Genomic DNA, 22573 nt, shown 5'->3' with positions numbered 1-22573 from the left:
CACAGGCTGTCTGGACTGTCCCTTCAGCCACCCGGGCTCGGGCTGTGGGAGGAATGGGTGAGTGAAACACCTGGCCCCAGCCCCCCAGCGAGTGCAGAGACACAGTCATCGAGCACCCAGCAGGTGGCCTCAGGAAGCAGGATGACGGGGCAGCTGGACAGGAGGGCCTGGGCAGGGGTGCACCACCTGCTTGGATCACAGTCAAGAAAGGCTCCCCCACAAGCCCTCTAAGCGAGGCCTGGAGAACCCAGGGCAGAGGCTGGTGGGGGAGGAGCCTCGAGGCAGGTCCTGGACACAGGCAGGGAGACAGGGAAGGGGAGGGCAGCAGGGGGAGGAGTGGGAACAAGGAGGCAGGGCCGGCCTGCGGGGTCCCAGCAAGGACATGAAATGTATCCTGAGGTAGGCTGAAGTGAGGAGAAATGTCATCTGTTCTGGTTTGTTAAAATGATCATTCTGGCTACTTTTGTGGGGTTAGGGAGTGGAAGGAGGTGCGAACGCGTCAGCAGGTGGAGGAGCAATCCCCCATAACCAAGCCGCCCCGCTCAGCTATGCTGGGAAGTTAGGACTGTCCCTGCGCTGTGCACCTGGCCCGGGGGACGCCCCGGTGGATGGCCAGCTGCCTCTCATTCAGGGTCCTTCTGGAGGCAGCTCACCCCTCCTTCCCCATTACCAGTTGTGAATCGGGCCCTTTTCTGAGCCTGGAGGTGGCAGGGGGCCACACAATGGAAGAGGAACGTGGATTTTGGTGGTGGAAGGAAGGTGCCGTAAGGCACTGCATCGAGCGCAAGGCTGCCGCGAACACATTTTGCATTTTGCCCTGTTGTACGGGCTTCAGGGCAGGAGCCCCTGTTAGCTTTGACAGGCGCCTCCAGGGAGGCTACTGCCCAGGGCTCTGGTGCATTTCTGAGCCCGCCTTTCACCGGGGAGAACCAGCCTTTCCTGGGCTCGCTGGCCCCTGAGGGATGGACGGTGTGAGGAGTGTCCTTGGCCCCAACCCATCTCCCTTGGTCCTGTGAGCGCAGCTCCTTGGCACCAGGGCCGCCGAGGCTCCACCCCCACCAGCTGCTGCGTTATTTCTGACTCATCCAGGAGTTACAAGTGTGTAACCCAAACCCCTCCACGCCCGGCTTCCTCCCCACTGGCTCCTCCTGGAGGGAGGAAACCCCGGGACTTCTCTCCCGGGACCTCGCCGCTGCAGGTCGGGTCTCCACCGCACCTGGACGTACTGCCACCCGCAGGAGCCACCCTGTGACAGGTGGGTGGGCTGGCGAGAGCAGCAGCCGCAAGCCCCGGGCGGGTGTCTGTGCCTGCAGCCCCAAGCTCGCCGTCCCTATCGAGGGATTCCTTGGAGCCCAGCCCGGGAGCCGGCCTCTCGAACGTCAGGGACTTGTGCAGAGGGAGCTGTCTTGGTGTCTGGGGGCTGGGTACTGATCCCACGGCTTCTCCAGCTTCAGGCCCCAGTCAGCTGCCTTGATCGCGTCACGTTGCTCCTCATGGAAGCTGCCTGCTTTGAGAGCCAGGGACACTTGGGGTTTTGTGCAGCACATCCCCTGGGCTCTTCGTAGCAGGAGCCTGGATGAGGGGGCAACTGGAAGGTGACGCTGGCCAGGAGTCTGGGTCAGCTTAGCCCCCGGGGGCCCAGCAGCTCCACACATAGAAGGGACTGGCCACCAGCGCCTGCTGCGAGGAGTGGTGGGGTTCGGCAGGGGGGTAGCTGCTTGGGCTGGCTGTTGGGCCAGCAGGTGTGAGGGAGGGACCGGCAACTCGCCTCCATGCCAGGCTCTCAGAAACGAGCCCCTGAGGCATCGTGGGCTGCCTGACACCTCCTGCCTGTGTGCGGGTCTGTGTCGTCCTGACACTGTCCCCCGCCCCCATGCTTCTCCTCACTCCGCAGCAGTCCCCAGAGCTGGCCAGGGGATGAACCGCGAGGGGGCCCCCGGGAAGAGTCCGGAGGAGATGTACATTCAGCAGAAGGTCCGAGTGCTGCTCATGCTGAGGAAGATGGGCTCCAACGTGAGTGCCTGCAGGATGTCAGGCAGCAGGGCCCCTGGGGAGGGTGCCTGACGCAGGCAGCCAGAAGGCCACAGCCACCCTCCGTAGCCATGGTCTGGGGAGGGGGTTGCGGGGGCTCTGGTTAGGCTGTGGCCAATTCAGGCTCCTGGGCACAAACACCAGCATGTCCAGTCCTGCCGGCCCTGCAGGGCAGTCTTCCTACCCACTGTGCCAAGCTTGGGCCAGGCGGGTGAGGTTTTCTAAAGGCCCTGACCTTCCTTTCCTCCCCTCTCCCAAGAGCCTTCTTTTCCAGGGGGGCAGGACATCGCCCGAGAGGGCAGGGGGGCTCTCTGAGCCTGGCCTGCCCTAACCTGGAATCCCTGTTCCAGATCTAATTCCAGTGGCAAGCCTTGTGGGTCCCATGGTCCAAGCTTCAGGGGTGGGAGCAGAGGGGTCAGAATCTCACCCTGGGATGGAAAGGTCACATCTCAAGAATAGAGGCCTGGGGAGTAGAGAAGGGGGCACCCCTTGGGGATGAAGCCAGTCTGAGCAGGTGCCTCCAGGGGCAGTTGTGAGCCCCCCCTCACCCAGCTCTCTCATCCTTGCAGCTGACGGCCAACGAGGAGGAGTTCCTTCGCACCTACGCGGGGGTGGTCAACAGCCAGCTCAGCCAGCTGCCCCAGCACTCCATCGACCAGGGTGAGTCCATCGACCAGGGTGAGTGAGGACCTGCGTGCCCTTTCCAGGAGCAGCAAGCAGTGGTTCCTTTAGAACGCATAGCTCCAGCCCTTGCAGACGGGTGATCCCTGAGAGAGAGGGAGAGGTTCGGGGCAGACAAGGAGGGGCTGAAGCTCCGCCCCACCCACACAGCTAACCCCGGATGGTGGCAGCCTCTAAGCGTGGAGTCTGGGGCACCTCCTTGGCCTCTGAGCTGGTCCCTTCTTCCCCAGGTGGGAGCCAAGGACCCAATCAGGTAATGGACGGGGGGAATCCCTTTTGGGCCTGGCAGAGGAAGAAGTGGAGGTGTCTGGGGGCCCTGTAACTGCAGAGGCTCTTGTGGTTGCATGTCTTTAGCCTTTGCCTGACCCCTGTCCAACCTGTCCAGGACAAGAAAACCACCCTTGTGTGCAGCAGCCTGGCCTGGTCACAAGCTTTAAGGTGGCCGCTGTGTTCCTGGCTATGGCCCGGGGGGTGGCCCCAGTGGCCCTGCAGGTCTCTATGTGCCTGAGGGAGGTACTCTGTCTTGAGCGCCCTCAGCCAGTGGTAATACAGTAGTGGGTAACACTGAGTGATTGTTGTCTAGCAGGCTCAGGCTGAGTGCTTGATACACGTCATTACATTTAACCTAAAGAGCTACCAGCTGTGTTACTTCTACTTAGCGGGCAAGGAGACTGTAGTTCAGAAGCAGTAAGCCACTGCAGCCAGTTCATGCTGCCAGTAACTGGGAGGGCCCAGAATGCAAACCTGCAGCTAGACTGCAGGGCTGGGTTCCACTCTGCCCTGGAGCCCAGGACCCTGCCCACCATCTTCATTCAGTCTTTTCCTTTTGTTCTTGTTACACTGGCTTGGAATTACTGGCTATTAAATCGTGCAGCCAGGAGCCTGTCTGGTGTAAGCAGGCTCCCAGGAGCTGGGCCCTGGTGGGCGTGTTTGCTGACCCCCAAGGCCAGGGAGGAGAGCCATTCTGGCACACAGGCCAGCTTTTCTTGAGGCTGCCCTTGTTCTCCTGGATGTCACAGGCAGGGCTCTGCCCTGGCACAGGGCCCGGTTCCCGAGCTCTGATGCTGGGTGTGACCCGGCCTGTGCACCCAGCTCAGCAGAAATGTACAGGGTGTTCCAGCGGCTCCAACAGCTCCCGGGTCGGCTGCTTGCCCCGGCCATACTCATGCCACAGCCTGTTCCACACCAGCTGCACTGTCAGCCACCGCTGGGAGAGGAGGAGATGAGGGGTGTGTCCCTGCCCCTGTCCTGGGATATCTCTTGTGGGAGAGGCCTTTTCTTTTCCAGGACTGATCTGGGTTTTAGCATGGGTCCCTCTCCCCTTCTTCTGAAACCTTCCTGCTTTCTTAGTTCCTGGGGCATCACATTTTCTGCCAGCCTGGTCTTGGGCTAACCTGACTTTGAGCTCTGGTTCTAAGACCACCTCTAGAAGAATGCTCTTAATGGGAAAAATCAAAAGAAGCTGTAAAACTGTATGTCAGTGTAGAAAACACTACCACATGTACTCCCCTGCCCCCACCCATATCCACATACTCATGCATAGAACAGAAAAAGCAGAAAGAATATATAGCAGGTTGTTTATAGAAAATTTTGATAGAGGGTGGGACCATATAAGGCACCTTGAGTTTCTAAGTCAAACACTTTTTGCTAAAACTAATTTTTTAACATCGCACGTACCTTTTTTTTCTTTTGACATTAAGGGGAAGTTTTTTTTTTAGTCTCCAAACTTTTATTTTTGGTTTTCTAGTTTTCTTTCTTTTTCTTTTAAAAATTGAAGTATAGTTGATTTACAATGTTGCATTATTTCCTCCTGTATAGCAAAGTGATTCAATTATGCACATATATGCATTCTTTTTTTAATATACTTTTCCATTATGGTTTATCACAGAATACTGAATATAGCTCTCTGCGCTAAAGAGTAGGACCTTGTTGTTTAAAGGGGAAGTTTTAAAAAGTACTTTTTATCTTGCTTGGCTAAACCAACAATTGAAAACAAACCCTGTTGAGTGATTTAAGGTAGTCACGGTGACCTCACCTGGCCTGAAACTGCTGAGCAGTCAGGAGTGAGCTGTGGGCGTGTGGCTGTGAATTTGTGGTGCTGGAACCTGCACCCTCCTGGGTTTGGGGCATCCACAGCCAGCCAGGCTGGCCTTGGGTACTTCTCTCTCCTGGGAACAGACTCCTGGGACTAAACCTGGAGCCGGGGAAGAATATCTGGGGAGACGGTTCTCTGCTGCTAGGGTGTCCTTCAGTCTGCCCCTCCTCCCACGGTCACCTCTGACCTGAACCACTGAGAAAACAGGCTGCAGAAGGGCCTGAAGGAGAATTCCCCGGGTGTGAGTTGGAAGGGGGGAGGGGTCAGCAGTGCCTGGAAGAGCTTCCGGAGCACACTGTATTTTCTTTGTCTCTTGCACTGTGGAGGTTCAAGCCTGAGAGCAAGACCCTACATTTCTGACCACGCCGTTGGGGACCTGGGGCTTGAATAACATTCTAGCCTGTCCACTTTCTTCATCGGCAGAGCCGCCCTCAGCTGATGCCACAGGGCCTGTTGCTCTCAGAGGCTCAGGCGCAGCCCAAGTGGCAAAAGCCCAAGATCATTGCTTCCATTGCTCAGGATGCCAGCACGAAAAGCCCAGAAAGGCCTAGGAGCATTTGGGCTGGTGGGCATGGTGGTCCCGGAGAAGCCTGGTGTGCGTGCCTCCTGCCACTAGATGGCACTGTCTCTCAGCAGATGCCCTTGTTCTGCTCCTGGGAGTCCTTGCAGCTCTTACCTCTGCTGTACCCGCTGCCCTCCGTAGGGGGCCTGGGCCGCCCCATCACCGGTCAGCGCATGGCAGTTGGTCCTAGGGTCCTGCCCACCACCTTAGACCTGCCCATGCGTCTCCTCTGGGGCTGGAGGGGTCTGGTATCAGGAGCACTGCTTGCCCTCCCCAGATCCAGGGAGGAGAGCAGGCTGGGCATTGCTTACCTGGGCATTGCTCCCCCGACCCCCACATCCCGTCCTTCCCTCAGTGAACGTGTCTTCAGTACCTCCTGGGTGCAGACAGCTGCTGGAGACCTTAGTGCTTGGGCCTGCACCTTACGGCCTCATCGACTGGTTCCAGCAGAGGGTGCCAGTTGCCCCCACTACCCTGTACTGAAGCAGAGATGGACCTGCCTGGCCTCTGCTAATCCGAGACCACCCTTGAAGACTCTCAGTGGCTTCCTACTGCCTTGAGGATACAATCCAAACCCCTTAGCCATGATGTGTGGGACCCCCTGCCCCCACTACCTCCCCTGCCCTCGCCCCCCCGACCTACCTCTCCTGCCCTCGCCCCCCTCCACCTACCTCCCTCACCTCCACCCCAGATACCAGGACCTCATACTCCATAAACAGCCACACTGAGTGGCTTTCTGCTCCCATCTCAAGCCTTGTGCATTCATGCCTTCCTGTCCCTGCATGTGCCTCTCGACGGCCAGGAGCCCAGCGCTGACGCGCCCCCTCCCCTGCTCCCCTCAGGCTGGGCAGGCCCTCCTGTGGTGTCCACCGCACACGTGCACTCAGCTGTGCTGCTCCACACGCTGTTTCCTGGTCCATCTCTGGACCAACTCTGAGCTCCTGTGGCTTCCCTCTTCGCATTTGTGGGGCTTGGCCCCCTAGGCCCCCAGCATGTTCTTGGGTGAATGAATAGACTGGGCTCTGGGTCTGGAAGCTCAGAGTCCCCAGAAAGGCAGAAATGTGAAGCACTGTCTCCTGGTCCCCATGGTGGCCGAGCAGACCCAACAGCTGAGTTTGAACCAAAGGACTGAGTTTGAACCAAAGGCAACCAGTGCTTCTCTGGGAAGATCACTTTGCTGAGAAGGCCCAGCTGTAGGCTCGGGGACAGAGAACTGTAGCTTCCAAAAGCAGGCTCAACAGAATGCTGAGTTCATTCCTTTCTTGTTGTTAGTGCTGTTCAATCTGTACCATATATTGATAATTTTTCCTGGCTATGAAAGAATGCATAATCATCATTGAAAGTGGTTTTGGGAAAGATAGAAACAGCACAAGCGCCTAAAGGATTGACTGCAAATAGCTGAACCCCATTACCTTGCGTTAGTTAACCAGCAGGCTTTTTTTTAAAATATGCATGAATTTCCATTACAAAGTTGTAATGGATTTCTATACAATGTAAACATTATAATATCCATTTTAGCTCCCATTTTTTACTTAGGATAATTTTGTTGTTTAGTCACTAAGTCATGTTTGACTCTTTTGCAACCCCCTGGACTGTAGCCTGCCAGGCTTCTCTGTCCATGAAATTCTCCAGGCAAGAATACTGGAGTGTGTGGCCATTTCCTTCTCCAGGGCATCTTCCTGACCCAGGGATCGAACCCATGATTCCTGATGGCAGGCAGATTGTTTACCATCAAGCCACCTGGGAAGCCCTACGAGAATTTTACCATGTCCTTGATTTTCAAGAAAGCAATTCAGCAATCACATGATATGTAGCCATGTGGCTGTGCCATCATTTTTTGACTGATCCTTTACTGTTGGACATGTGATTCTCATCTTTGCTATTAATTATAATTAATTTAATTTCTTGAGCTCCTACTGTGTGTCAGGTTCTGTGTCAAGTAGCACATACAGTTATCCCAGGGAATCCTACCAACAGGGCTGTGAGGCAGGGGTGATCACAGCTCCACTTTCCTAATGAAAAAACAGACCCTGAGATGTTAAGTGAGGTGCTCAAGGCCATAGAATCAGTTGTGTGGTTCCTGTCATGTGGTTCTAGATGTGGCTTACAGGCCGTGTATGTTTCCAAGCATAACAGTGTTTTACCTGAGGGGCAGGTGTGATGGAGGTGGTTAGCATGATATTTCAGGAGGGCATCAAAAAGTTGGAAGGGTTTCCTGCTGCTATTTTCTGGACTTTTCACCTCCGTGCCCCTTTAAACATGCTCGCTCTAAGCTCTGGGTCTCTCCCTGACCCAGAGCTGCTTCCAGGATGAACGCCTGGCCAGTCCCAGTTCCAGGCCCCCAGCTCACTTGGCAGAATCCTCCTTGGGGCCATTCACCTGCAGACCTGCCATCTTCCAGCCATGCTCCATGTGAACCCTCATCTGGCTGTCCCGGAGCCGGAGGGACCCCATCGAGACATGGCCCCTTGTGTTAAGGAAGCCCACATCCTTTCTCTTGCCCCTGGAGCTGTTCTTGCCCTCTTCTTGGCCTTGGCATGCTGGCTCCCCAAGCCTGTTCCAGCCTCTGTCTGATCACACTCTTTCTCAAAGAGACTTTCCAGGGAAGGTCCCCAGCCTGAGCCAGCTGGGCGGTCCCGGGGCGCTGCTGGCTTTCCCCCGCGGAAGCCAAGGCTGCGGGCTCTGAGTCTGCTGCCAGAGAGCCTAAAATAGGTCATTTGGTCTCAGGGTTACACTGAGAGCCTTGTTAAAATAGCTGTGGTTGTGAGCAAGCCAGTGGGGAGCCAGGGCCTCAGGGGAGAAGAGGGGAGGGCAGGGCTCACCCCACCCAGTGCATAGCTCCTCCGGGGATCAAGCAGGATCACCCCTCTACACGTCACCCCTCTTGACCCTCTTCAGCAGCGCATGGGTAGGGGTGCCAGCTCCATCTCCCTTTCACAGCCAGCGTCCTTCCTGGAATCCTCTCCTACACCCTCTGGCCTCTGCTCTTGGGCTGCCTCTGCTGCCCTGTCTGCCCTTCCGGGGTTGGCCCCGAGTTCCTTCTCTGGCTCCTGAACTGCCCACGCGTCTTTGCTTCCACGGAGCCCTTGTCACATCTCATCGGGAGCCCGCGGTCCAGCTCTGGCCCAGAGCGGGCTCTCTCCCATCCCCATGTAGACAGAGGCTCCCTCTCCATGCAGACCAGCTGCCCAGGTGCCAGGACCTCCCTCTGCCTACATGTGGCTCCTAGGCTTCTCCCAGGGCCTCCAGGTAATAACCAAGTCTGGATGAAATTGCAGGCAGGCCCCAGGAGAATGCCAGTCAGTGGGGTGGGAAGCTAATCTTTTTAATCAACACTTTCATGAGAATTACTTGTAACCTAATAATGATAAACGTGAACTAAAAAAATCTCATATACATTGAATTCAACTGAAAAAGTAAACCAGGAAGACTTGGTAGGAGATAACTTGTATCACAGAAAAAGAAAAAGGCTTAAGAAAGGGTGAGGATCACACTGAGGGGCAGGCTGGTTGCTCTGTTCAGCATCTGGCTCTGGCTTGTGAAGGGCTGCCTTGACCCTCCCTCCTTCACTGGTGTGACGTCTGCTATTGTGTGGAGCTGAGAGCAGGGACCTCCAAGCCCTGTGCACCTCTGTACCTTCCTCCTGACACCTGCCTGGGAGAGGCAGACCTCTGTCCTGGAGAAGAGCATCAAGGGCCCCTGAGATCAGCAATGGCTCCTTCCTGCACACAGTCACCCACTGATCTGGATGCCAGGCAACAGCTCCCAGCCTCAAGCTGCCAGCACAGCCAGGTAGATGGAAATGGGAATAAACACATAAAGACCTCTGGGCACAGATCCCAGGATGACTGACCCCACGGGCAGGGAGCCCACCTAGAAAGCCCCAGAGAAAAGGTGCTGTTTGCCTGGGTCTTGAAGGATTCACTGGTGGCTCAGATGGTGAAGAGTCTGCCTGCAATGCAGGAGACCCAGGTTTGATCCTTGAGTTGGAAAGATTCCCTTCCTGGAAAAGGAGATGGCTACCTACTGCAGTATTCTTGACTGGAGAATTCCATGGACAGAGGAGTCTGGCAGGCTACAATCCATGGGGTCCCAAAGAGTTGGACACAACTGAGCAGCTAATGCTAAAGGATGTGCAGGAGTGCATGTGGACAGACAAGGAGAAGGATGGCACAGACCGAGGGAGTCCTAGAGCCTGCCCAGCCCCGGGCAAGTGTCCCCCAAGGGGTGAGTGTGGGTGGTAAGTGACTGGAAAGGCAAGTGAGCTCGGAACAAAGTAAATTCTGGAGATGAGGCCACAGGGGTTTCCAGGACCTGAGGGGTGGGATGGCCAGGCCAGTGGCTGTCCATCTAGGGTGAGTGCTGGGGAGAGGTCACAGGTCAGATACTGGGGCAGAGAGACACCCAGAAGGTCACAGCAGTGTTCTGTGAGCAAGTGGGGGTGGGGTCGGAGGCAAGGCTGTGTGGACGGGGCTCCTGGACTGAGCAGCTACAGTGAGGGGCAGGCAGGGGCCCCCCAAGTGGGCAGTGTGTGGGATCCTCCAGGAGCAGGCAGGGGTTAGGTCAGAACCCAGGTGTAAGGAGGGAGCAGATTTGGGGATTGGGTGTGGGTGAGGCCCCCAGGGAAAGCAGGCAGAGGGAGGGGAAGTGGAACCCTGTGAGCACAGCACCACGGCCAGCAGGGGGCGCGAGGGAGCGCAGAAAGGAGGAGAGGAGCAGCTGGCTCACCATCAGGGTCCCCAGGGTTCCTAATTAATGTCAGTGCTGCCTTTTCCCAAAACAGGGTCTGTGGATCCTGGCTGGAGGCAGTTTGCTGAGGGCCGGGAATACATGGTGTGAAGCCGTGGAAGCAGGACAGAAGGTTGGATGAGAAGAGACAGCAGCTCAGGGGTGGGGACCATTTGTAGCATTGAGTTCTAGGAATGTGAGCCACACAGACCACTGCACCTGAATCATGGAGGGCACTTGCTAAAAATGCAGATGCCTGGGCCCTACCCGAGCCCTGCTGGATTAGAGAGTCTGCCAGGTTGGCCTGGACATCTGCATTTGAAGCAAGACCCCAGGTGGTTGTGACGCCCTCCAGAATTTGAGAATGTGCTGGGACTCTGGGTGAAGACCTGGCCCTTCCTGACCCCTGGAGGGACCCCCCTGCCCCTTCCAGATTCTGTCCCTTCACACAACTCTCTGTAGTGTAGGAGAGCTTCCATTGCAGGAGCTAAGAGACTTGATAAGGGGCACCTCACCTTGGAAAAAAGACCCTGATGCTGGAAAGATTGAAGGCAGGAGGAGAAGGGGACAACAGAGGGCGAGATGGTTGGACAGCATCACCGACTCAATGGACATGAGTTTGAGCAAGCTCCGGGAGTTGGTGATGGACAGGCAAGCCTGGCGTGCTGCAGTCCATGGGGTCACAGAGTAGGACACAACTTAGTGACTGAACAACAATACCTTGGAAAACAACCCCCAGAAGCAGGATGTGTGTGTTGGGCTCAGTGGAGTGCAGGAAGGGTGGTGGCCTGGGGTTGCTGGGTCTAGAGCAGAGCAGGTGTAAAATGGCACCTCCAGGGTGTGACCTCACCAGGTGCTGTTTGGGATGTTTCATGCTGCAGATGTTATCCGAGTCAGTCCAGTGGGTGGATGGGATACATGTGTTTTGCAGATGAGGAAACCGAGGTGGACAGGCAGGGACTAGGCAGGGTTCAGACTCTGGCCCAGGTACCCCTATCCACCTGAGGAGCCCAAGCCTAGGGAGGCCCGCGTTGGCCTATCAGGAAGCCCAGTGCCTCTTCCAGGAGCCCCCTCGCACCTAAGCCCACGTGGCCCGCCTTCTGCAGCCAGGGCACCTGGTGATACGGTTGCCAGCCTGGAGCCCAGAAGGTGTCACCGAGCCTGGAGCATGCTTGGCTGCTGAGACTGTGGAGGATCTGGGGTGCTGTTCCCAAGGCAACCAGTGTCGTGCTATCTCTGGGGAAAAGCCATCCTCTGGGAACTTGGGCAGCAGAGCTGAGAGGCACAGAACCCTGGGCTCCAGGGCCACAGCTGCTCAGAGAAGCACATGACACCCAGGGGGTCTGGGTCTCTGTGGGGGGAGGCCTCGTCCAGGGTGGGGCCTGGCCTCAGCCCAGTGGACACCTTTGCCCTTTGAAGAGTGTCTTGGACCTTTTTTCCATGTGGGAGCCTTGCTACCTGGCTCATCTCTCCAGAGCAGGTAGCTGAGCCGTGCTGTTTGGGGTAGCCAGGTAGCCAAGTAGCAGATGCTGGTTGCCATGGATGGCAAGATAGTGACCTCAGGGGATCAAGAGGGAATGCCACAACCCAAGTGACGTGGTCAGAGAAGGGGCAAACAGCGGAAATGGGAATCACCCTGGACACTTTGGAGCCTGTGGCCGTGTGCATGGAGGGATGACCCAGACCTGGCAGTTGTGGTTCCCTGGACAGTTTTGAAGAACTTTTACCAGTAAACTCCCTCTGCAAAGTTAACTTTGCCCAAGTTAACCTCCAGCTGGACTTGGGAGACTGTGTGTGTGTGTGTGTGTGTGTGTGTGTGTGTGTGTTAAGTGGCTTCAGTCGTGTCCGACTCTGCAGCCCCATGGACTGTAGCCCCTCAGGCTTCTCTGACAATGGCGATTCTCCAGGCAAGAATACTGGAGTGGGTTGCCATTTCCTCCTCCAGGGAGACTCGGAGGGTTGGGGTTTTATTTCTGAGTTTTCCAGGCCCCGGTCCTTTGCCCTCATTAGGAAGAAGTCAGGAGGTCACGAGATCTCCAGCTCAGAAAGAAGTCATCCTGGGAGGTTCCAGCCAGGGGTAGGTGTGAGGTTTCAGAGCAGCTGGGGCACAGACTTGGAGGCGCCCGTGACCCTGGATCAGGGGGTGTGGGTGTCCTCACCCATGGCAGATACTGGTGCTGAGCGTCCCCCCTTTTCTCTGAGGACATCTGCACAGGGCTGTGTCCTGCACTGGGGGCCCTCGGGCTGGCAGCCTTGGAAGCTGGCCCAGGCTCTTGCACTTTGTGTCAGTTTCATGGGAGGGATTACCCTCAGGGTTCCCTGCCTCCTGTGAGCACAGGCTCCTCCTCCGAGCTGGGCTTTAGGGGAGCTGCAGCTGGATGGAGGCTGGAACTGCACGGTCAGCACATCCCAGATATCAGGAGGCTCTGTCTATTCCTTCCGCCACCTGGTCTCTTTGTCTCCGCAGGGTCCCTCTTGGAGAGGGTCAGGGGTGGTATCTGGAGCTGTCCTCGTGGGCGCTGGGACTAGGCCTGCTCCACTGAAGGTCTGTGCCTCTCCTGGAAAGGGGCGAGTTCTCCACTAGGATGTCCCCTACTGGGTCTAAGAAACAGGCCTTCGATGCCCTTCCTCCATCCACTACTTCAGGGCTACAGTCATCCCTGTTCCTCTTTCCTGCTCTTTTTCACCCCTGGGCCTTTCTCCAGACCACGCTGCTCCTTGCCGGTCTGTCCCACACACTGCAGAGAGCTGCTCCCCAATCGCAGCACGCTGGTTCCCTTCAGAGAGCCGGGCCGGGCTGGGGCCATGGGTGGTGCTGGTGTGTGGAGCCTATACTGGGCTTTTGATTCTGTTGGTGTGAATTCACCCTGAGCTTGCAAACAGACCAGTGACCCCATTGTCTGTCTCCCGCCCCCAACTGGGGGCCGGCTTTCCTTTTCTAAGCTCCTGAATGTTTGTCATTTTTCTCTCCCCAGTCACTTGACTGGACTCCATTAAAGAGGCAGAGCTGAAGTGGGACATGGGATGGAAAGGCCCACTGGGTGCTCGGCTCTGGTTCAGAGAGCTACGCCCTCCCCAGCGCCTCGGCCCCGCTCTCCGTAGCAGGCGAGCCATGGGACTAGGGGGGCATCTGGAAGAGCAGTGGGCCTGGGCAAGGGACAGGGTCTGGCCGGGCTCCTCCCAGGTGGGCTTTCTGGACTCCACGTTCAAATTCCTCTAGGGAAACCATCCCAGGCCTGCTTCTGTGTGCTTTGTGAATCCTGGGTCTTGCTTCCATTCTCATGGGGGCAGAAATATGGGTGCACACTCTGCCAGGAGCAGCCTTAGTGCTCAGGGTAACTGGGGCAGGACCGATTATTTCCTTCTCCTGATAGAAAACGACAAAGCATGTCATGCTGCATGCGTGGTCTTCCAAGTCTGTACCGGGTCTTCGCTCTGCCTCTGATTCACCAGGTTGTTTCATCTCTCTGAGTTCCTCACCTCCAACGATTCATCCTGTGTCACTGTTTTAGACACTGGTCAGGGAAAGCCTGGGGAGGTGACTGTGCACCGACTGGCATGAGGTGTGAGAGCTGTGAGATGGACTTGGGAAGAGCATTGAGGCCAGGGAAGGAGCAGGTGCAAAGGCCCTGAGGCCCAGGTTCCTGTGCCTGAAGGACAGGCAGGAGCCCCTGTGGCTGGAACGGGGTGAAGGCAGAGGAGGCGTATGGTAGGAGGAGAGGAGGCAGCCAGAGGCCCGATAGCATTGGGTCTTTCAGCCACAGGGTGGAGTTTGGAGTTTCCCTTGAGTGTGATGAGAAATCGTACAATAAGCCACCTTTAGAGAGTTTTGAACAGAGGAGTGGCAGGAGCTGACTCATGTTTTAAGAACCTCCTTCTGACTGCTGTGTGAATAGATTGTCAGGGGCTAGAGTGGAGAGATCCAGGGAAAGGGTGCAAGGGGCTAGCGAGAGGGGTAGTGGTGGCCTGGACCAGGGTGGCAGTCGAGGAATGGTAATGAGTTCAGGATGCATTTTAAAAGTAGAGTCAGCAGGACTGGCTGATGTGTTGTATGTGGAGTGTGTGTGAGAGAGAAGGAATCAGGAAGACCCGGGGTTGGAGGTGCCATCGCCTGAGGTGAAGGAGGCTGCAGGTGCAGCAGGCTTGACATTCCACCAGCAGTGTATGAGGGTTCCAGTTTCTCCCGAACGCTTGTTATTGTCTGTCTTTTGATTCCAGCTGTCCAAGGATATGAAGCGACGTCTCCTTGTGGTTTTGTTTTGCATTTCCATAACGAATAATGATGTTGAGCATCTTTTCATGCACATGTTGACCATTCACATATCTTTGTTGGAGAAATATCTATTTGAATTCTTTGCCCATTTTAAACATTGAGTCGTTTGACTTTTTATTATTATTGAATTGTGTTATTTATATATTCTTCATATGAATCCCTTACCAGATTTGCAAATATTTTCTCTCATTCTGTAGGTTGTCTTTACTTTTTTTAATAGTATTTTTTGAAGCATAAAAGGTTTTAACCTTGATAAAGCCCAACTTATATATATATATTTTTTTTTTGTTAATGGTGCCTTGAGTGTCTTATCTAAGAAACCATTTCCTAACCCAAGACTATGAAGATTTACTCCTGTTTTCTTCTAAGAGTTTTTATACATCAGCCCTTAGAATATTTAGGTCACTGCTCCATTTTAAGTTAATTTTTGTGTATGGCACAAGACAAGGGTTCAGCTTCATCTTTTACATGTAAGTATATCCAATTGTCTGGAGAAGGCAATGGCACCCCACTCCAGTACTCTTGCCTGGAAAATCCCATGGATGGAGGAGCCTGCTAGGCTGCAGTCCATGGGGTCGCTAAGAGTCAGACACAACTGAGCTACTTCACTTTCACTTTTCACTTTCCTGCATTGGAGAAGGAAATGGCAACCCACTCCAGTGTTCTTGCCTGGAGAATCTCAGAAATGGGGGAGCCTGTTGGGCTGCCACCTATGGGGTTGCACAGAGTCGGACACGACTGAAGCGACTTAGCAGCAGCAGCATATCCAATTGTCTCAGCACCATTTGTTCAATTCTTTCAAATTGAACCCTTGGCACCTTTGTCAAAATTTAATTGACAAAATTTAATTAGTGGTTTATGGAAGGGTTTATTTCTGGATTCTCAATTCTGTTCCCTTGATCTGTTCCAGTTCTACCCAGACTTGTTTACTGTAGCTTTGTAGTAAGTTTTAAAATTCAAAAGTGTGGGTCCAACCTTGTTCTTTTTTCTCAAGATTATTTTGGCTATTCTGGATGCTTTGCATTCCCATATGAATTTTAGGAGTAGGTTGCCAGTTTCTGCAAGAAAGGCAGCTGGGGTTTGATAGAAATTGTGTTGAATTTCGTCCAGCAATTTTTTTTTTTTTTTTTGGTTGCACTGGGTCTTGGTTGCTGTGTGCAAGCTCTCTCTAGTTTTGATGAGCAGTGGCTTCTCTTGTTGGAGAGCACGGGCCCTGGGCATGCAGCCTTGAGTAGTTGCAGCACTTGGGCTCAGTAGTTGCAGTTCTCAGGCTCTGGAGCTTGGTAGTAGAGGTGCACAGGCATAGTTGCTCCAAAGCATGTGGGATCTTCCCAGACCAGGGATCGAACCCATGTTCCCTGCATTGGCAGGCAGATTCTTATCCACTGTACCACCAGAGAAGTCCTTAGCAATGTTTTAGACATTGGTGTTTTGTTCTTTTTAGAGTTCAAATTTTGTACTCCATTTGTTAAATTTATTCCTAAGGATTTTATTATTTTTGCTGCTACTGTAAATGAAATTATTTTCTTAATTTCATTTTCAGATTATTCATCCCTAGTTTATAGAAATACAAATGATTTTTGGTATACTGACCTTATATCCTGCAACTTTAACTTATTTATTAGTTCTAGTAGTCTTTCAGTGGATTCCTTAGGATTTCCTATATGTGAGATCCATATCCTCTACAAATACAGTTTTACTTCTTTCTTTGCAATTTGGATGCCTTTTATTTCTTTTTCTTGTCAAATTGCCCTGGATAGAATCTTAAACGTAGTATTGAATAGAAGTAGTAAGCATGGATTTTGTCTACTTGTTCCTAATCTTGAAAGGGGAGAGCTTTCAATCTTTCACCATTAAGTATGATAAGAGCTATGGGTTTTTAGTAGATGCCCTTTATCTGGTTGAAGAAGTTCCCTTTTATTCCTAGTGTGTTGGGTGTTTTTTTTTATCATGAAGCAGTGTTGAATTTTGTCAGATGTGTTTTCTGTGTCTATTCGAATGATTATATAGTTTTTGTTCTTTTTTCTATTGATAGGAGTTATTACATTAAGTGATATTGGGGTATTAAACCAACCTTGCATTCCTGGGATAAATGTCACTTGGTCAAAGTATATAATCCTTTTTATATGTTGCTTGCTAGTATTTTGTGAGTGTTCTTGCATACCATAGGTGTTATGAATATGTGTATTCATAAGAGATACTGGTCTGTAGTTCTCTTACCTTGGGATGTCTTCATCTGGTTTTGGCTTTATCTTTTAATGGGTCAGAGAGTATGGTGGAACAGGAGAGACCGATCAGCTTCTCCCCTCCTTTACACACTGCATCTGGTGGGAAAGGACAAATAGAAGCTCTGAGCCCACGTCCAGACAGGGTCAGCAAAAAGTACCAATGGGGTGTACCAGCCTCGTCTATAAAATGAGATGGTAAACCTAGCTGATGGCCCAGAGGCAGTGAGCTGGGCCTGCTGGCTTCTCTAGTATCTTCCTGTTGTGAGCCCTGCATTTCCAGGACAGACAGATCCTCTAAGGAAGGCCCCACATTCTGGCCTCAAAGGAGAAGGAGGGCTCGTGAGGGTCAACTTTGGAGATCCCTCCTGGCTCTAAAGTTCTAAGAACTTGAATCATAATAATGAACTAAGCAGTTCACTCTCCACTGGGTGATCGGCCCCAATTCCTTGGAGGAAGGGGAAGGGCCATATCCTCGCCTCACAGCCCGCAGGGTCAGGCCCTTGTTGAGTGACAAATGCCAGGCCAACCAGTGTAAGAAAGGTCAGAGGAGGCTCTGGAAGAGCCTGTCTCGCTCTGGGTCCCCAAAGGAAAGTAGATCCCTGGTGGTGAGCCCTGGAAAACAGTGAGTCCTTTAGGAACAGAACAGAGCCAGGGTGGGCAGTGGCTCTGTGGGCCCTTCATGCACTGGCTCCAGCAACAGAGTGGGAGGCCCTATAAACAGGAGCCGCAGGTCCCCAGCCCTCTCCGCCCCAGCCAGGGATGGGCTGACCAGCTGGCGGAGCAGCCCTGGCGCAGAGGTCTTGTTAGGGAGTTGCTGGAGTCCCTCAGTGACCTTGAGGAGGTGACTTCTTTCTCCACCTCTTAGAGTGCAGCCCAGGTACACTCATCCTGCAGCCCCTGCGTCTGGGCTCCTCCAAGGAACCGATGGCCATTCCCTCTGCAGACTCACTCTTCCCTACTAGGGTGGCCGGTGCTATTTTTGTGCCTGCAGCTCAGCACAGAGGCCCAAGGTCCCTGCAAGCAAGCCCACGGGACAGGCCAGGAAAGCAGTGAGTGGGCTGCCACTGTGCATTGCCTCTTTGCTGACAACTCCCCTTTCACGGTCTCCCTCCAGCCCCTCCTGCTTAGCGAGCTGGAGAGTCGGCACTCGGGAAAAGCCAGCATCTGTTAGGTAACCGGCTCAGCTGCCATGCAGGGTATGATGTAATCTTGGATCCTGTGGTTGCTAGGAAAATTCTGCCCGCAGTGATACTGCGTGGTCCGAGGAGCGAGGCGAGTACAGAATGTTCTTAAGAAGACAGGGGAAGGATTGCTAGGGCTTCCCAAGCATAGGAGCCCGGAGAAGTTGGATGACCGAAGCTCCTTTCTAGAAGCTTGTTCCCCTTGGCGGGAATAGAGGTTGTGCTGGTAGCAGCAGACCGTCAAGTCAGGTGGGGTTGTGCGGCAGGGTGACTCCCCTTGGCAGCGGCACCTTGGTGCTCTGGTGCCAAACTGCAGGCACTTGTCTGTCATGTGACATCCTTCTGGAGGGGCCCTCCTCCTGCAGCACCAGTGCTGGGCGCCTCCTCTGCTCCTCCCGGCAGGACAGTTAGGAAGGAGGCACGAAGAAGCTGCCTTGGGAAGTGGCAACTCCCTGTGGCGTGGAAGGAGCTGGCCCACGCCATGCCCTGGGGGGCAGGCGGTGGTGGAGTCCTGCCCTCTCTCCGGTTTCCCATGCCAGCAGCTCCACCAGGCATCGCTCCCCCCACCCACCCCACTACCTCCCGCTCAGTGGCCCCACACCCACTGTGTTGCTGTTCCAACCCTTCCCTCCCAGGGAGAATTCCTCCAGCCGAACAAAACTGACTGCTCTTTAATGTTCAGGGCATGACCAAGAACCTAGGTTTAGAAAAAAGGGGTGAGATGTGGCAGGACCCAGGCAGGGGAGGCAGAGCGGGACCTGCAGGTGACCTCACCTGCCCCACAGGGCCTGTGCTCAGCCTTCTTCCCAGCAGCTCCGGGGGAGGCAGGTCTGCATTCCAGACTCTCCCCCTCCTCCCTCCTGCCTTTTCTGGCTACAAGTCAGAGCCTGTCTCAGGGAAAACAAGACAAAGGAAGTGGTTTCATGAGACCCTGGACCAGAATCCTCAAATCTACCATGAAAAATAGCAACAGAAAGATTATGGCCATTATCTGTCTCTGTAGCAGCCGGGCTGGAAGTGGGCCTGGCTGTGCTCCTCTGAGTAGGTGATGGGGTTTGGACAAAGAAATGACTGCTAGAAATCAGGAGGGAGATCCTCCAAAGGGATGGAGACGAGAGTCTTAAGAAGGAAGAGGGCGTTTCCCAAGGGCCCCTGGCTTTGGTGACCTTGGACCAAGGGTCACCGGCAGAGAGAGCCCTGCTCAGGACAGCAGCCTGGGTTCTTGTCCTGCTCCCGGCTCTTGGAGGTATAGCCTAGAGTGAGCCTCTGAGCTTCACCCTGGCAACCTGCCGCAAGAGGCCCTGCAGCTGGGTTGCTGGCGAATCCTGGCCAGGCTGTAGGGGAGGCTCAAGAGGGGTAGTGGGTTTCCCAAGAAGCACTTTGTTCTTAGAAAGCACCCCTCCTTCGAGGACTGACACCGCATGGGGGCCGCAGCCCAGTGCCAGATCCAGCAGCGGTTCCCTCCCTATGGTCTGCAGGTGCGGAGGACGTAGTGATGGCGTTTTCCAGGTCGGAGACGGAGGACCGGAGGCAGTAGCTTCAACCCCCGTGGAACACCCTGGAAGCTGGCCAAGGCCAGGGGATCTGTGTGGACCTCACCGCTGAGTGGCAGAGGGTCATCTCCCCTCCCCCTAGCCCCCCACCCCACCCCACTCTGCCCCGCCCCACGGCCACTCAGCATCCTCGGGGGAGACACCAGTGGTGCGGTCACGATTGGCTTAAAGGGACGGACTCAAGATTGGCTGCAGGAAGAAACCTTTTTATTTTTAAATCTTGACCAATGGAAACCTTTTTATTTTTATTTTCTGACTCTTATTTTAAAAAAAGAAAAAAAAATTGCGCCTCGGGTGTATGGCTTCCCAGGAAGCTCTCCGAGCTCTGGTGCTTTATTTGGGTCACTCTTTAGGAACATGAGGAGGTCCGATTGGCGGCTTAAACTGGAAAAGGATTTGATTGGCTGGCTAATGGGAACCTTTTTTTTTCTTTGATTGGCTGCAGGTGTTATGCTGATCACAACAGCTCCTCTTTTGAATGTCGAAAACAGGGTTTGGGACATTGGTTGTTATATTTGACTTGAAAAAAAGAAAGAAAGAAACCAAGTGCGCTTTGCAATATTTATTACACAAAGAGCCTGCTGCTGTTTTCACGTGTTTTGTGTTTGCCTTCCACTGGTTTAGGCGTGTTTCGTTTTCCATTGGCTCACCCATGACTTCTGTCACCATGGGCCACCCACCCAACTTGTGGTGGGTAGGCCCTCTCCAGTGGGGTGGTGGGGGAGGTCCACCTGGAGAGTGCATTTGCATTAATGAGCACACCTGGCTTCATCAGCAAGGGGACCTCCCCGCTCAGGACCCCAAGCAGGATCCACAGCTGGAAAACAGAGCCCCCAAGGTTGTCCTGAATGAGCAGCCCAGAGCCTAGAGGAGACCATTCACCAGGATCACTTCTGCAAGTTGGCAACCAGCCAGCCTCCCTCGGTGAGAATGGAATTGCTCACTTGCACCGTCCGGGCCTCTCCAGCCTGCCCTCACTGGGCAGGGTGCCTCTTTCCCTTCTTCAGTCATCATTCCCTCTGTAGCCAACTTCCTGAGATCTCATCCGGGCAGGAGCTGCTCTCAGCTCTAAGACCCAAAACGTAGCAGAGGTCTCTGCCCGGGAACCCAGAACCCATACCAAGGCCTCAGGTTGGCTTACAAGGCCCAGGAGGCCTTTGGCTCCAACCACTCCACCACCACCACCTTCGCCCCCAGGCTCCTCCCTCAGTGTGTGCTGCCAGTGGGTCCTGATCAGCCCCCAGAGGCCTCTCATCTGAGGCTGCGCCCTTCACTTCAGAAGACTCTCCCGCATGGCAGCTTGGAAGGGACAGGGGACAGTGTCATTGTTTATAAAGTGCTTGCTGGGACAGTCTGCTGGGCCTTCACTGAACAAGTCCCACCAGGCTGGCCCTCCACGCCGGCCCCCAGAAACACACTACAGAGCACTGAAAGGTCTTTGAAGGGCTGCAGGAACCCCAGGTCTTCCCAGCTGCCCTCCTCCTCCCCTGAAGGCGGCCGTCCTGCTTCCTGCATCTCTCACTGGAGGGGAATGTGGGTGAGGAATGGAGAAGGATGCGGGCCTGGGGAGGGGAAGTCTCCACCCATGCCCCCCACACCCCCACCCCTGGAGGGCATAGACAGCTGAGGCCTGCTTCTTGCCCCAAGAACCCAGAGCCAGGAGAAGACACTCAGAGCCAAATTTCCCCTTCTCAGGGTGGTCATGGAGCATGGGAACCGAACGCTTGCATGTCTAGGGCCCAAGCTGGGGAGCCCCATGGCTATTCATGCTGCACTCTGAGCTTCCTCTGAGCCTCGCCCCAGAGGAAGACTCAAGTGTCACGACCTAGACACCCACGTCCTCCTGCACACACAGGCCTCCGGCACTGGCCAGCTGATTAGCCTGGAAAGTCGATTGATCCCCAGGGGACAAGAACTGTGGGGACCTGGACCGGGGCCCAAGAACATCTTCTTTCAGGAGGGGCAGTGTGTGGACGCACATGTGTGTGAGTTTACACACACAGACTCACACACACACACTCTCTCTCACTCCCAGCTCTGTGGCCTGCAGCTCCAGCTGACCACCTGGGGAAAGGTGAGTTTTTGTTCAGTCACCCCACCACCACCCAGGGTTGTAACATCTGTCACCAGGCATCAGTTCTGATGCTGCTGACCACCCCCTCTCCTAGTACCTGTGGCTCCCATAAAGGTGTGTTCCTCTCCTTGTCAAGTTCACGAGCCTCCCTCTTGTAATGAGAGTGGCCCTGACCTATCTCATCTCCTGAAGGAGAGAAATGAAAGTGTTGCTGTGGGTTCATATCTCTACAAATATTTCTGCTGGAGAAAACAATTAACAGTAAAGATTTTTAATAGTTGGGCGTGTGAGCTGATTTCCCCACGTCACATGGACTCTGCCGCTGGGGCCCATCCCCGCCAAGCGGGTGAAAGCACCATGTTTGCTGGTTGAATTGTCTGTGGTCTTGAGTAGAGCTCAGGGTTTGGAGGAATTTCCAGATCTCCTCAGCCCAGCTGACACGTCTGTAGGAGGGTGAGCGCCCTTTTTGACCTGGCGGTTCCAGGTTTTTTCCTGGTTGGGCTGAGGTCACAGCCATCTTCAGACGTGAGCTCCCCACTCAGCAGACACTGAGCACCCCCTCCATTCTAGACACCCAGCATCCCGTGTAATGGCAGTGTTCTTAGAAATATTCGTAACAGGGTTCTATCCTGGTCCTGGAAGATCCCACATACCTCCAAGCAGCTGAGCCCGGGCACCAACAACTACCGAGCCTGTGCTCTCGAGCCCCTGCCCTGCAAGAGGAGAAGCCGCTGCAATGAGAAGCCCGAGCACCGCAGCTAGCGAGTAGCCCCTGCTTACCACAACTAGAGAAAACCTGCACGCAGCAGCAAAGACCCAGTGCACACCCAAAAATAAGAAAAAAAGAATGCTTGTAACGTAAGTCCAGTGCATCTGTCCCTTCCATCATCCCAGAAACAGAAGATTTGTTGGTATTCAGCTGTATATTCAGCTTTGGAAGCTGAAATCATTTCTGCTTGAGCAATTTTTGCTTTGGAAGCATTTTCTAGGATTTTTCATTTCCACCCTTCATCATCCCATTTTAGGTCTTTTTTTTTTTCCTACTTACATAGACTCACTGCTTCTATTTCCTTTTTCGAAGAGTTTCACTGGGTGCTGAATTCTATGAGGTTTACAGAATATGGGGTCTGATGGCACAGTCAACATCATTCAATCTTAGGGTTGGAA

At 54.1% G+C, this 22573-nt stretch overlaps 1 protein-coding gene across 4 annotated transcripts in view; it reads left to right on the top strand.

Moving 5' to 3' along the window:
• Positions 1–19921, top strand: part of CTNNBIP1 (catenin beta interacting protein 1) — a 47346-nt gene extending 27425 nt beyond the window's left edge. For 2 of the 4 annotated variants that reach the window (XM_070385206.1, XM_070385205.1), the window contains 3 exons: positions 1895–2013; positions 2601–2709; positions 19258–19921. In XM_070385206.1, coding sequence (XP_070241307.1) covers positions 1918–2013; positions 2601–2709; positions 19258–19316 — 264 coding nt within the window. In that variant the 5' untranslated portion in view covers positions 1895–1917 and the 3' untranslated portion in view covers positions 19317–19921. Of the gene's footprint in view, positions 1–1104; positions 1256–1894; positions 2014–2600; positions 2710–19257 lie in introns of those variants that run through there. The other 2 variants (XM_070385207.1, XM_070385208.1) reach the window with 2 other exon arrangements.
• Positions 19922–22573: the final 2652 nt, after the last annotated feature.

The sequence above is a fragment of the Bos mutus genome, chromosome 16 (genome assembly GCF_027580195.1).
Source record: "Bos mutus isolate GX-2022 chromosome 16, NWIPB_WYAK_1.1, whole genome shotgun sequence".
In the NCBI taxonomy this organism is placed as follows: Eukaryota; Metazoa; Chordata; class Mammalia; order Artiodactyla; family Bovidae; genus Bos; species Bos mutus.
The sequence above is the reverse complement of the archived record's forward strand: the minus strand, read 5'-3'. Positions and strand labels throughout refer to the sequence as shown.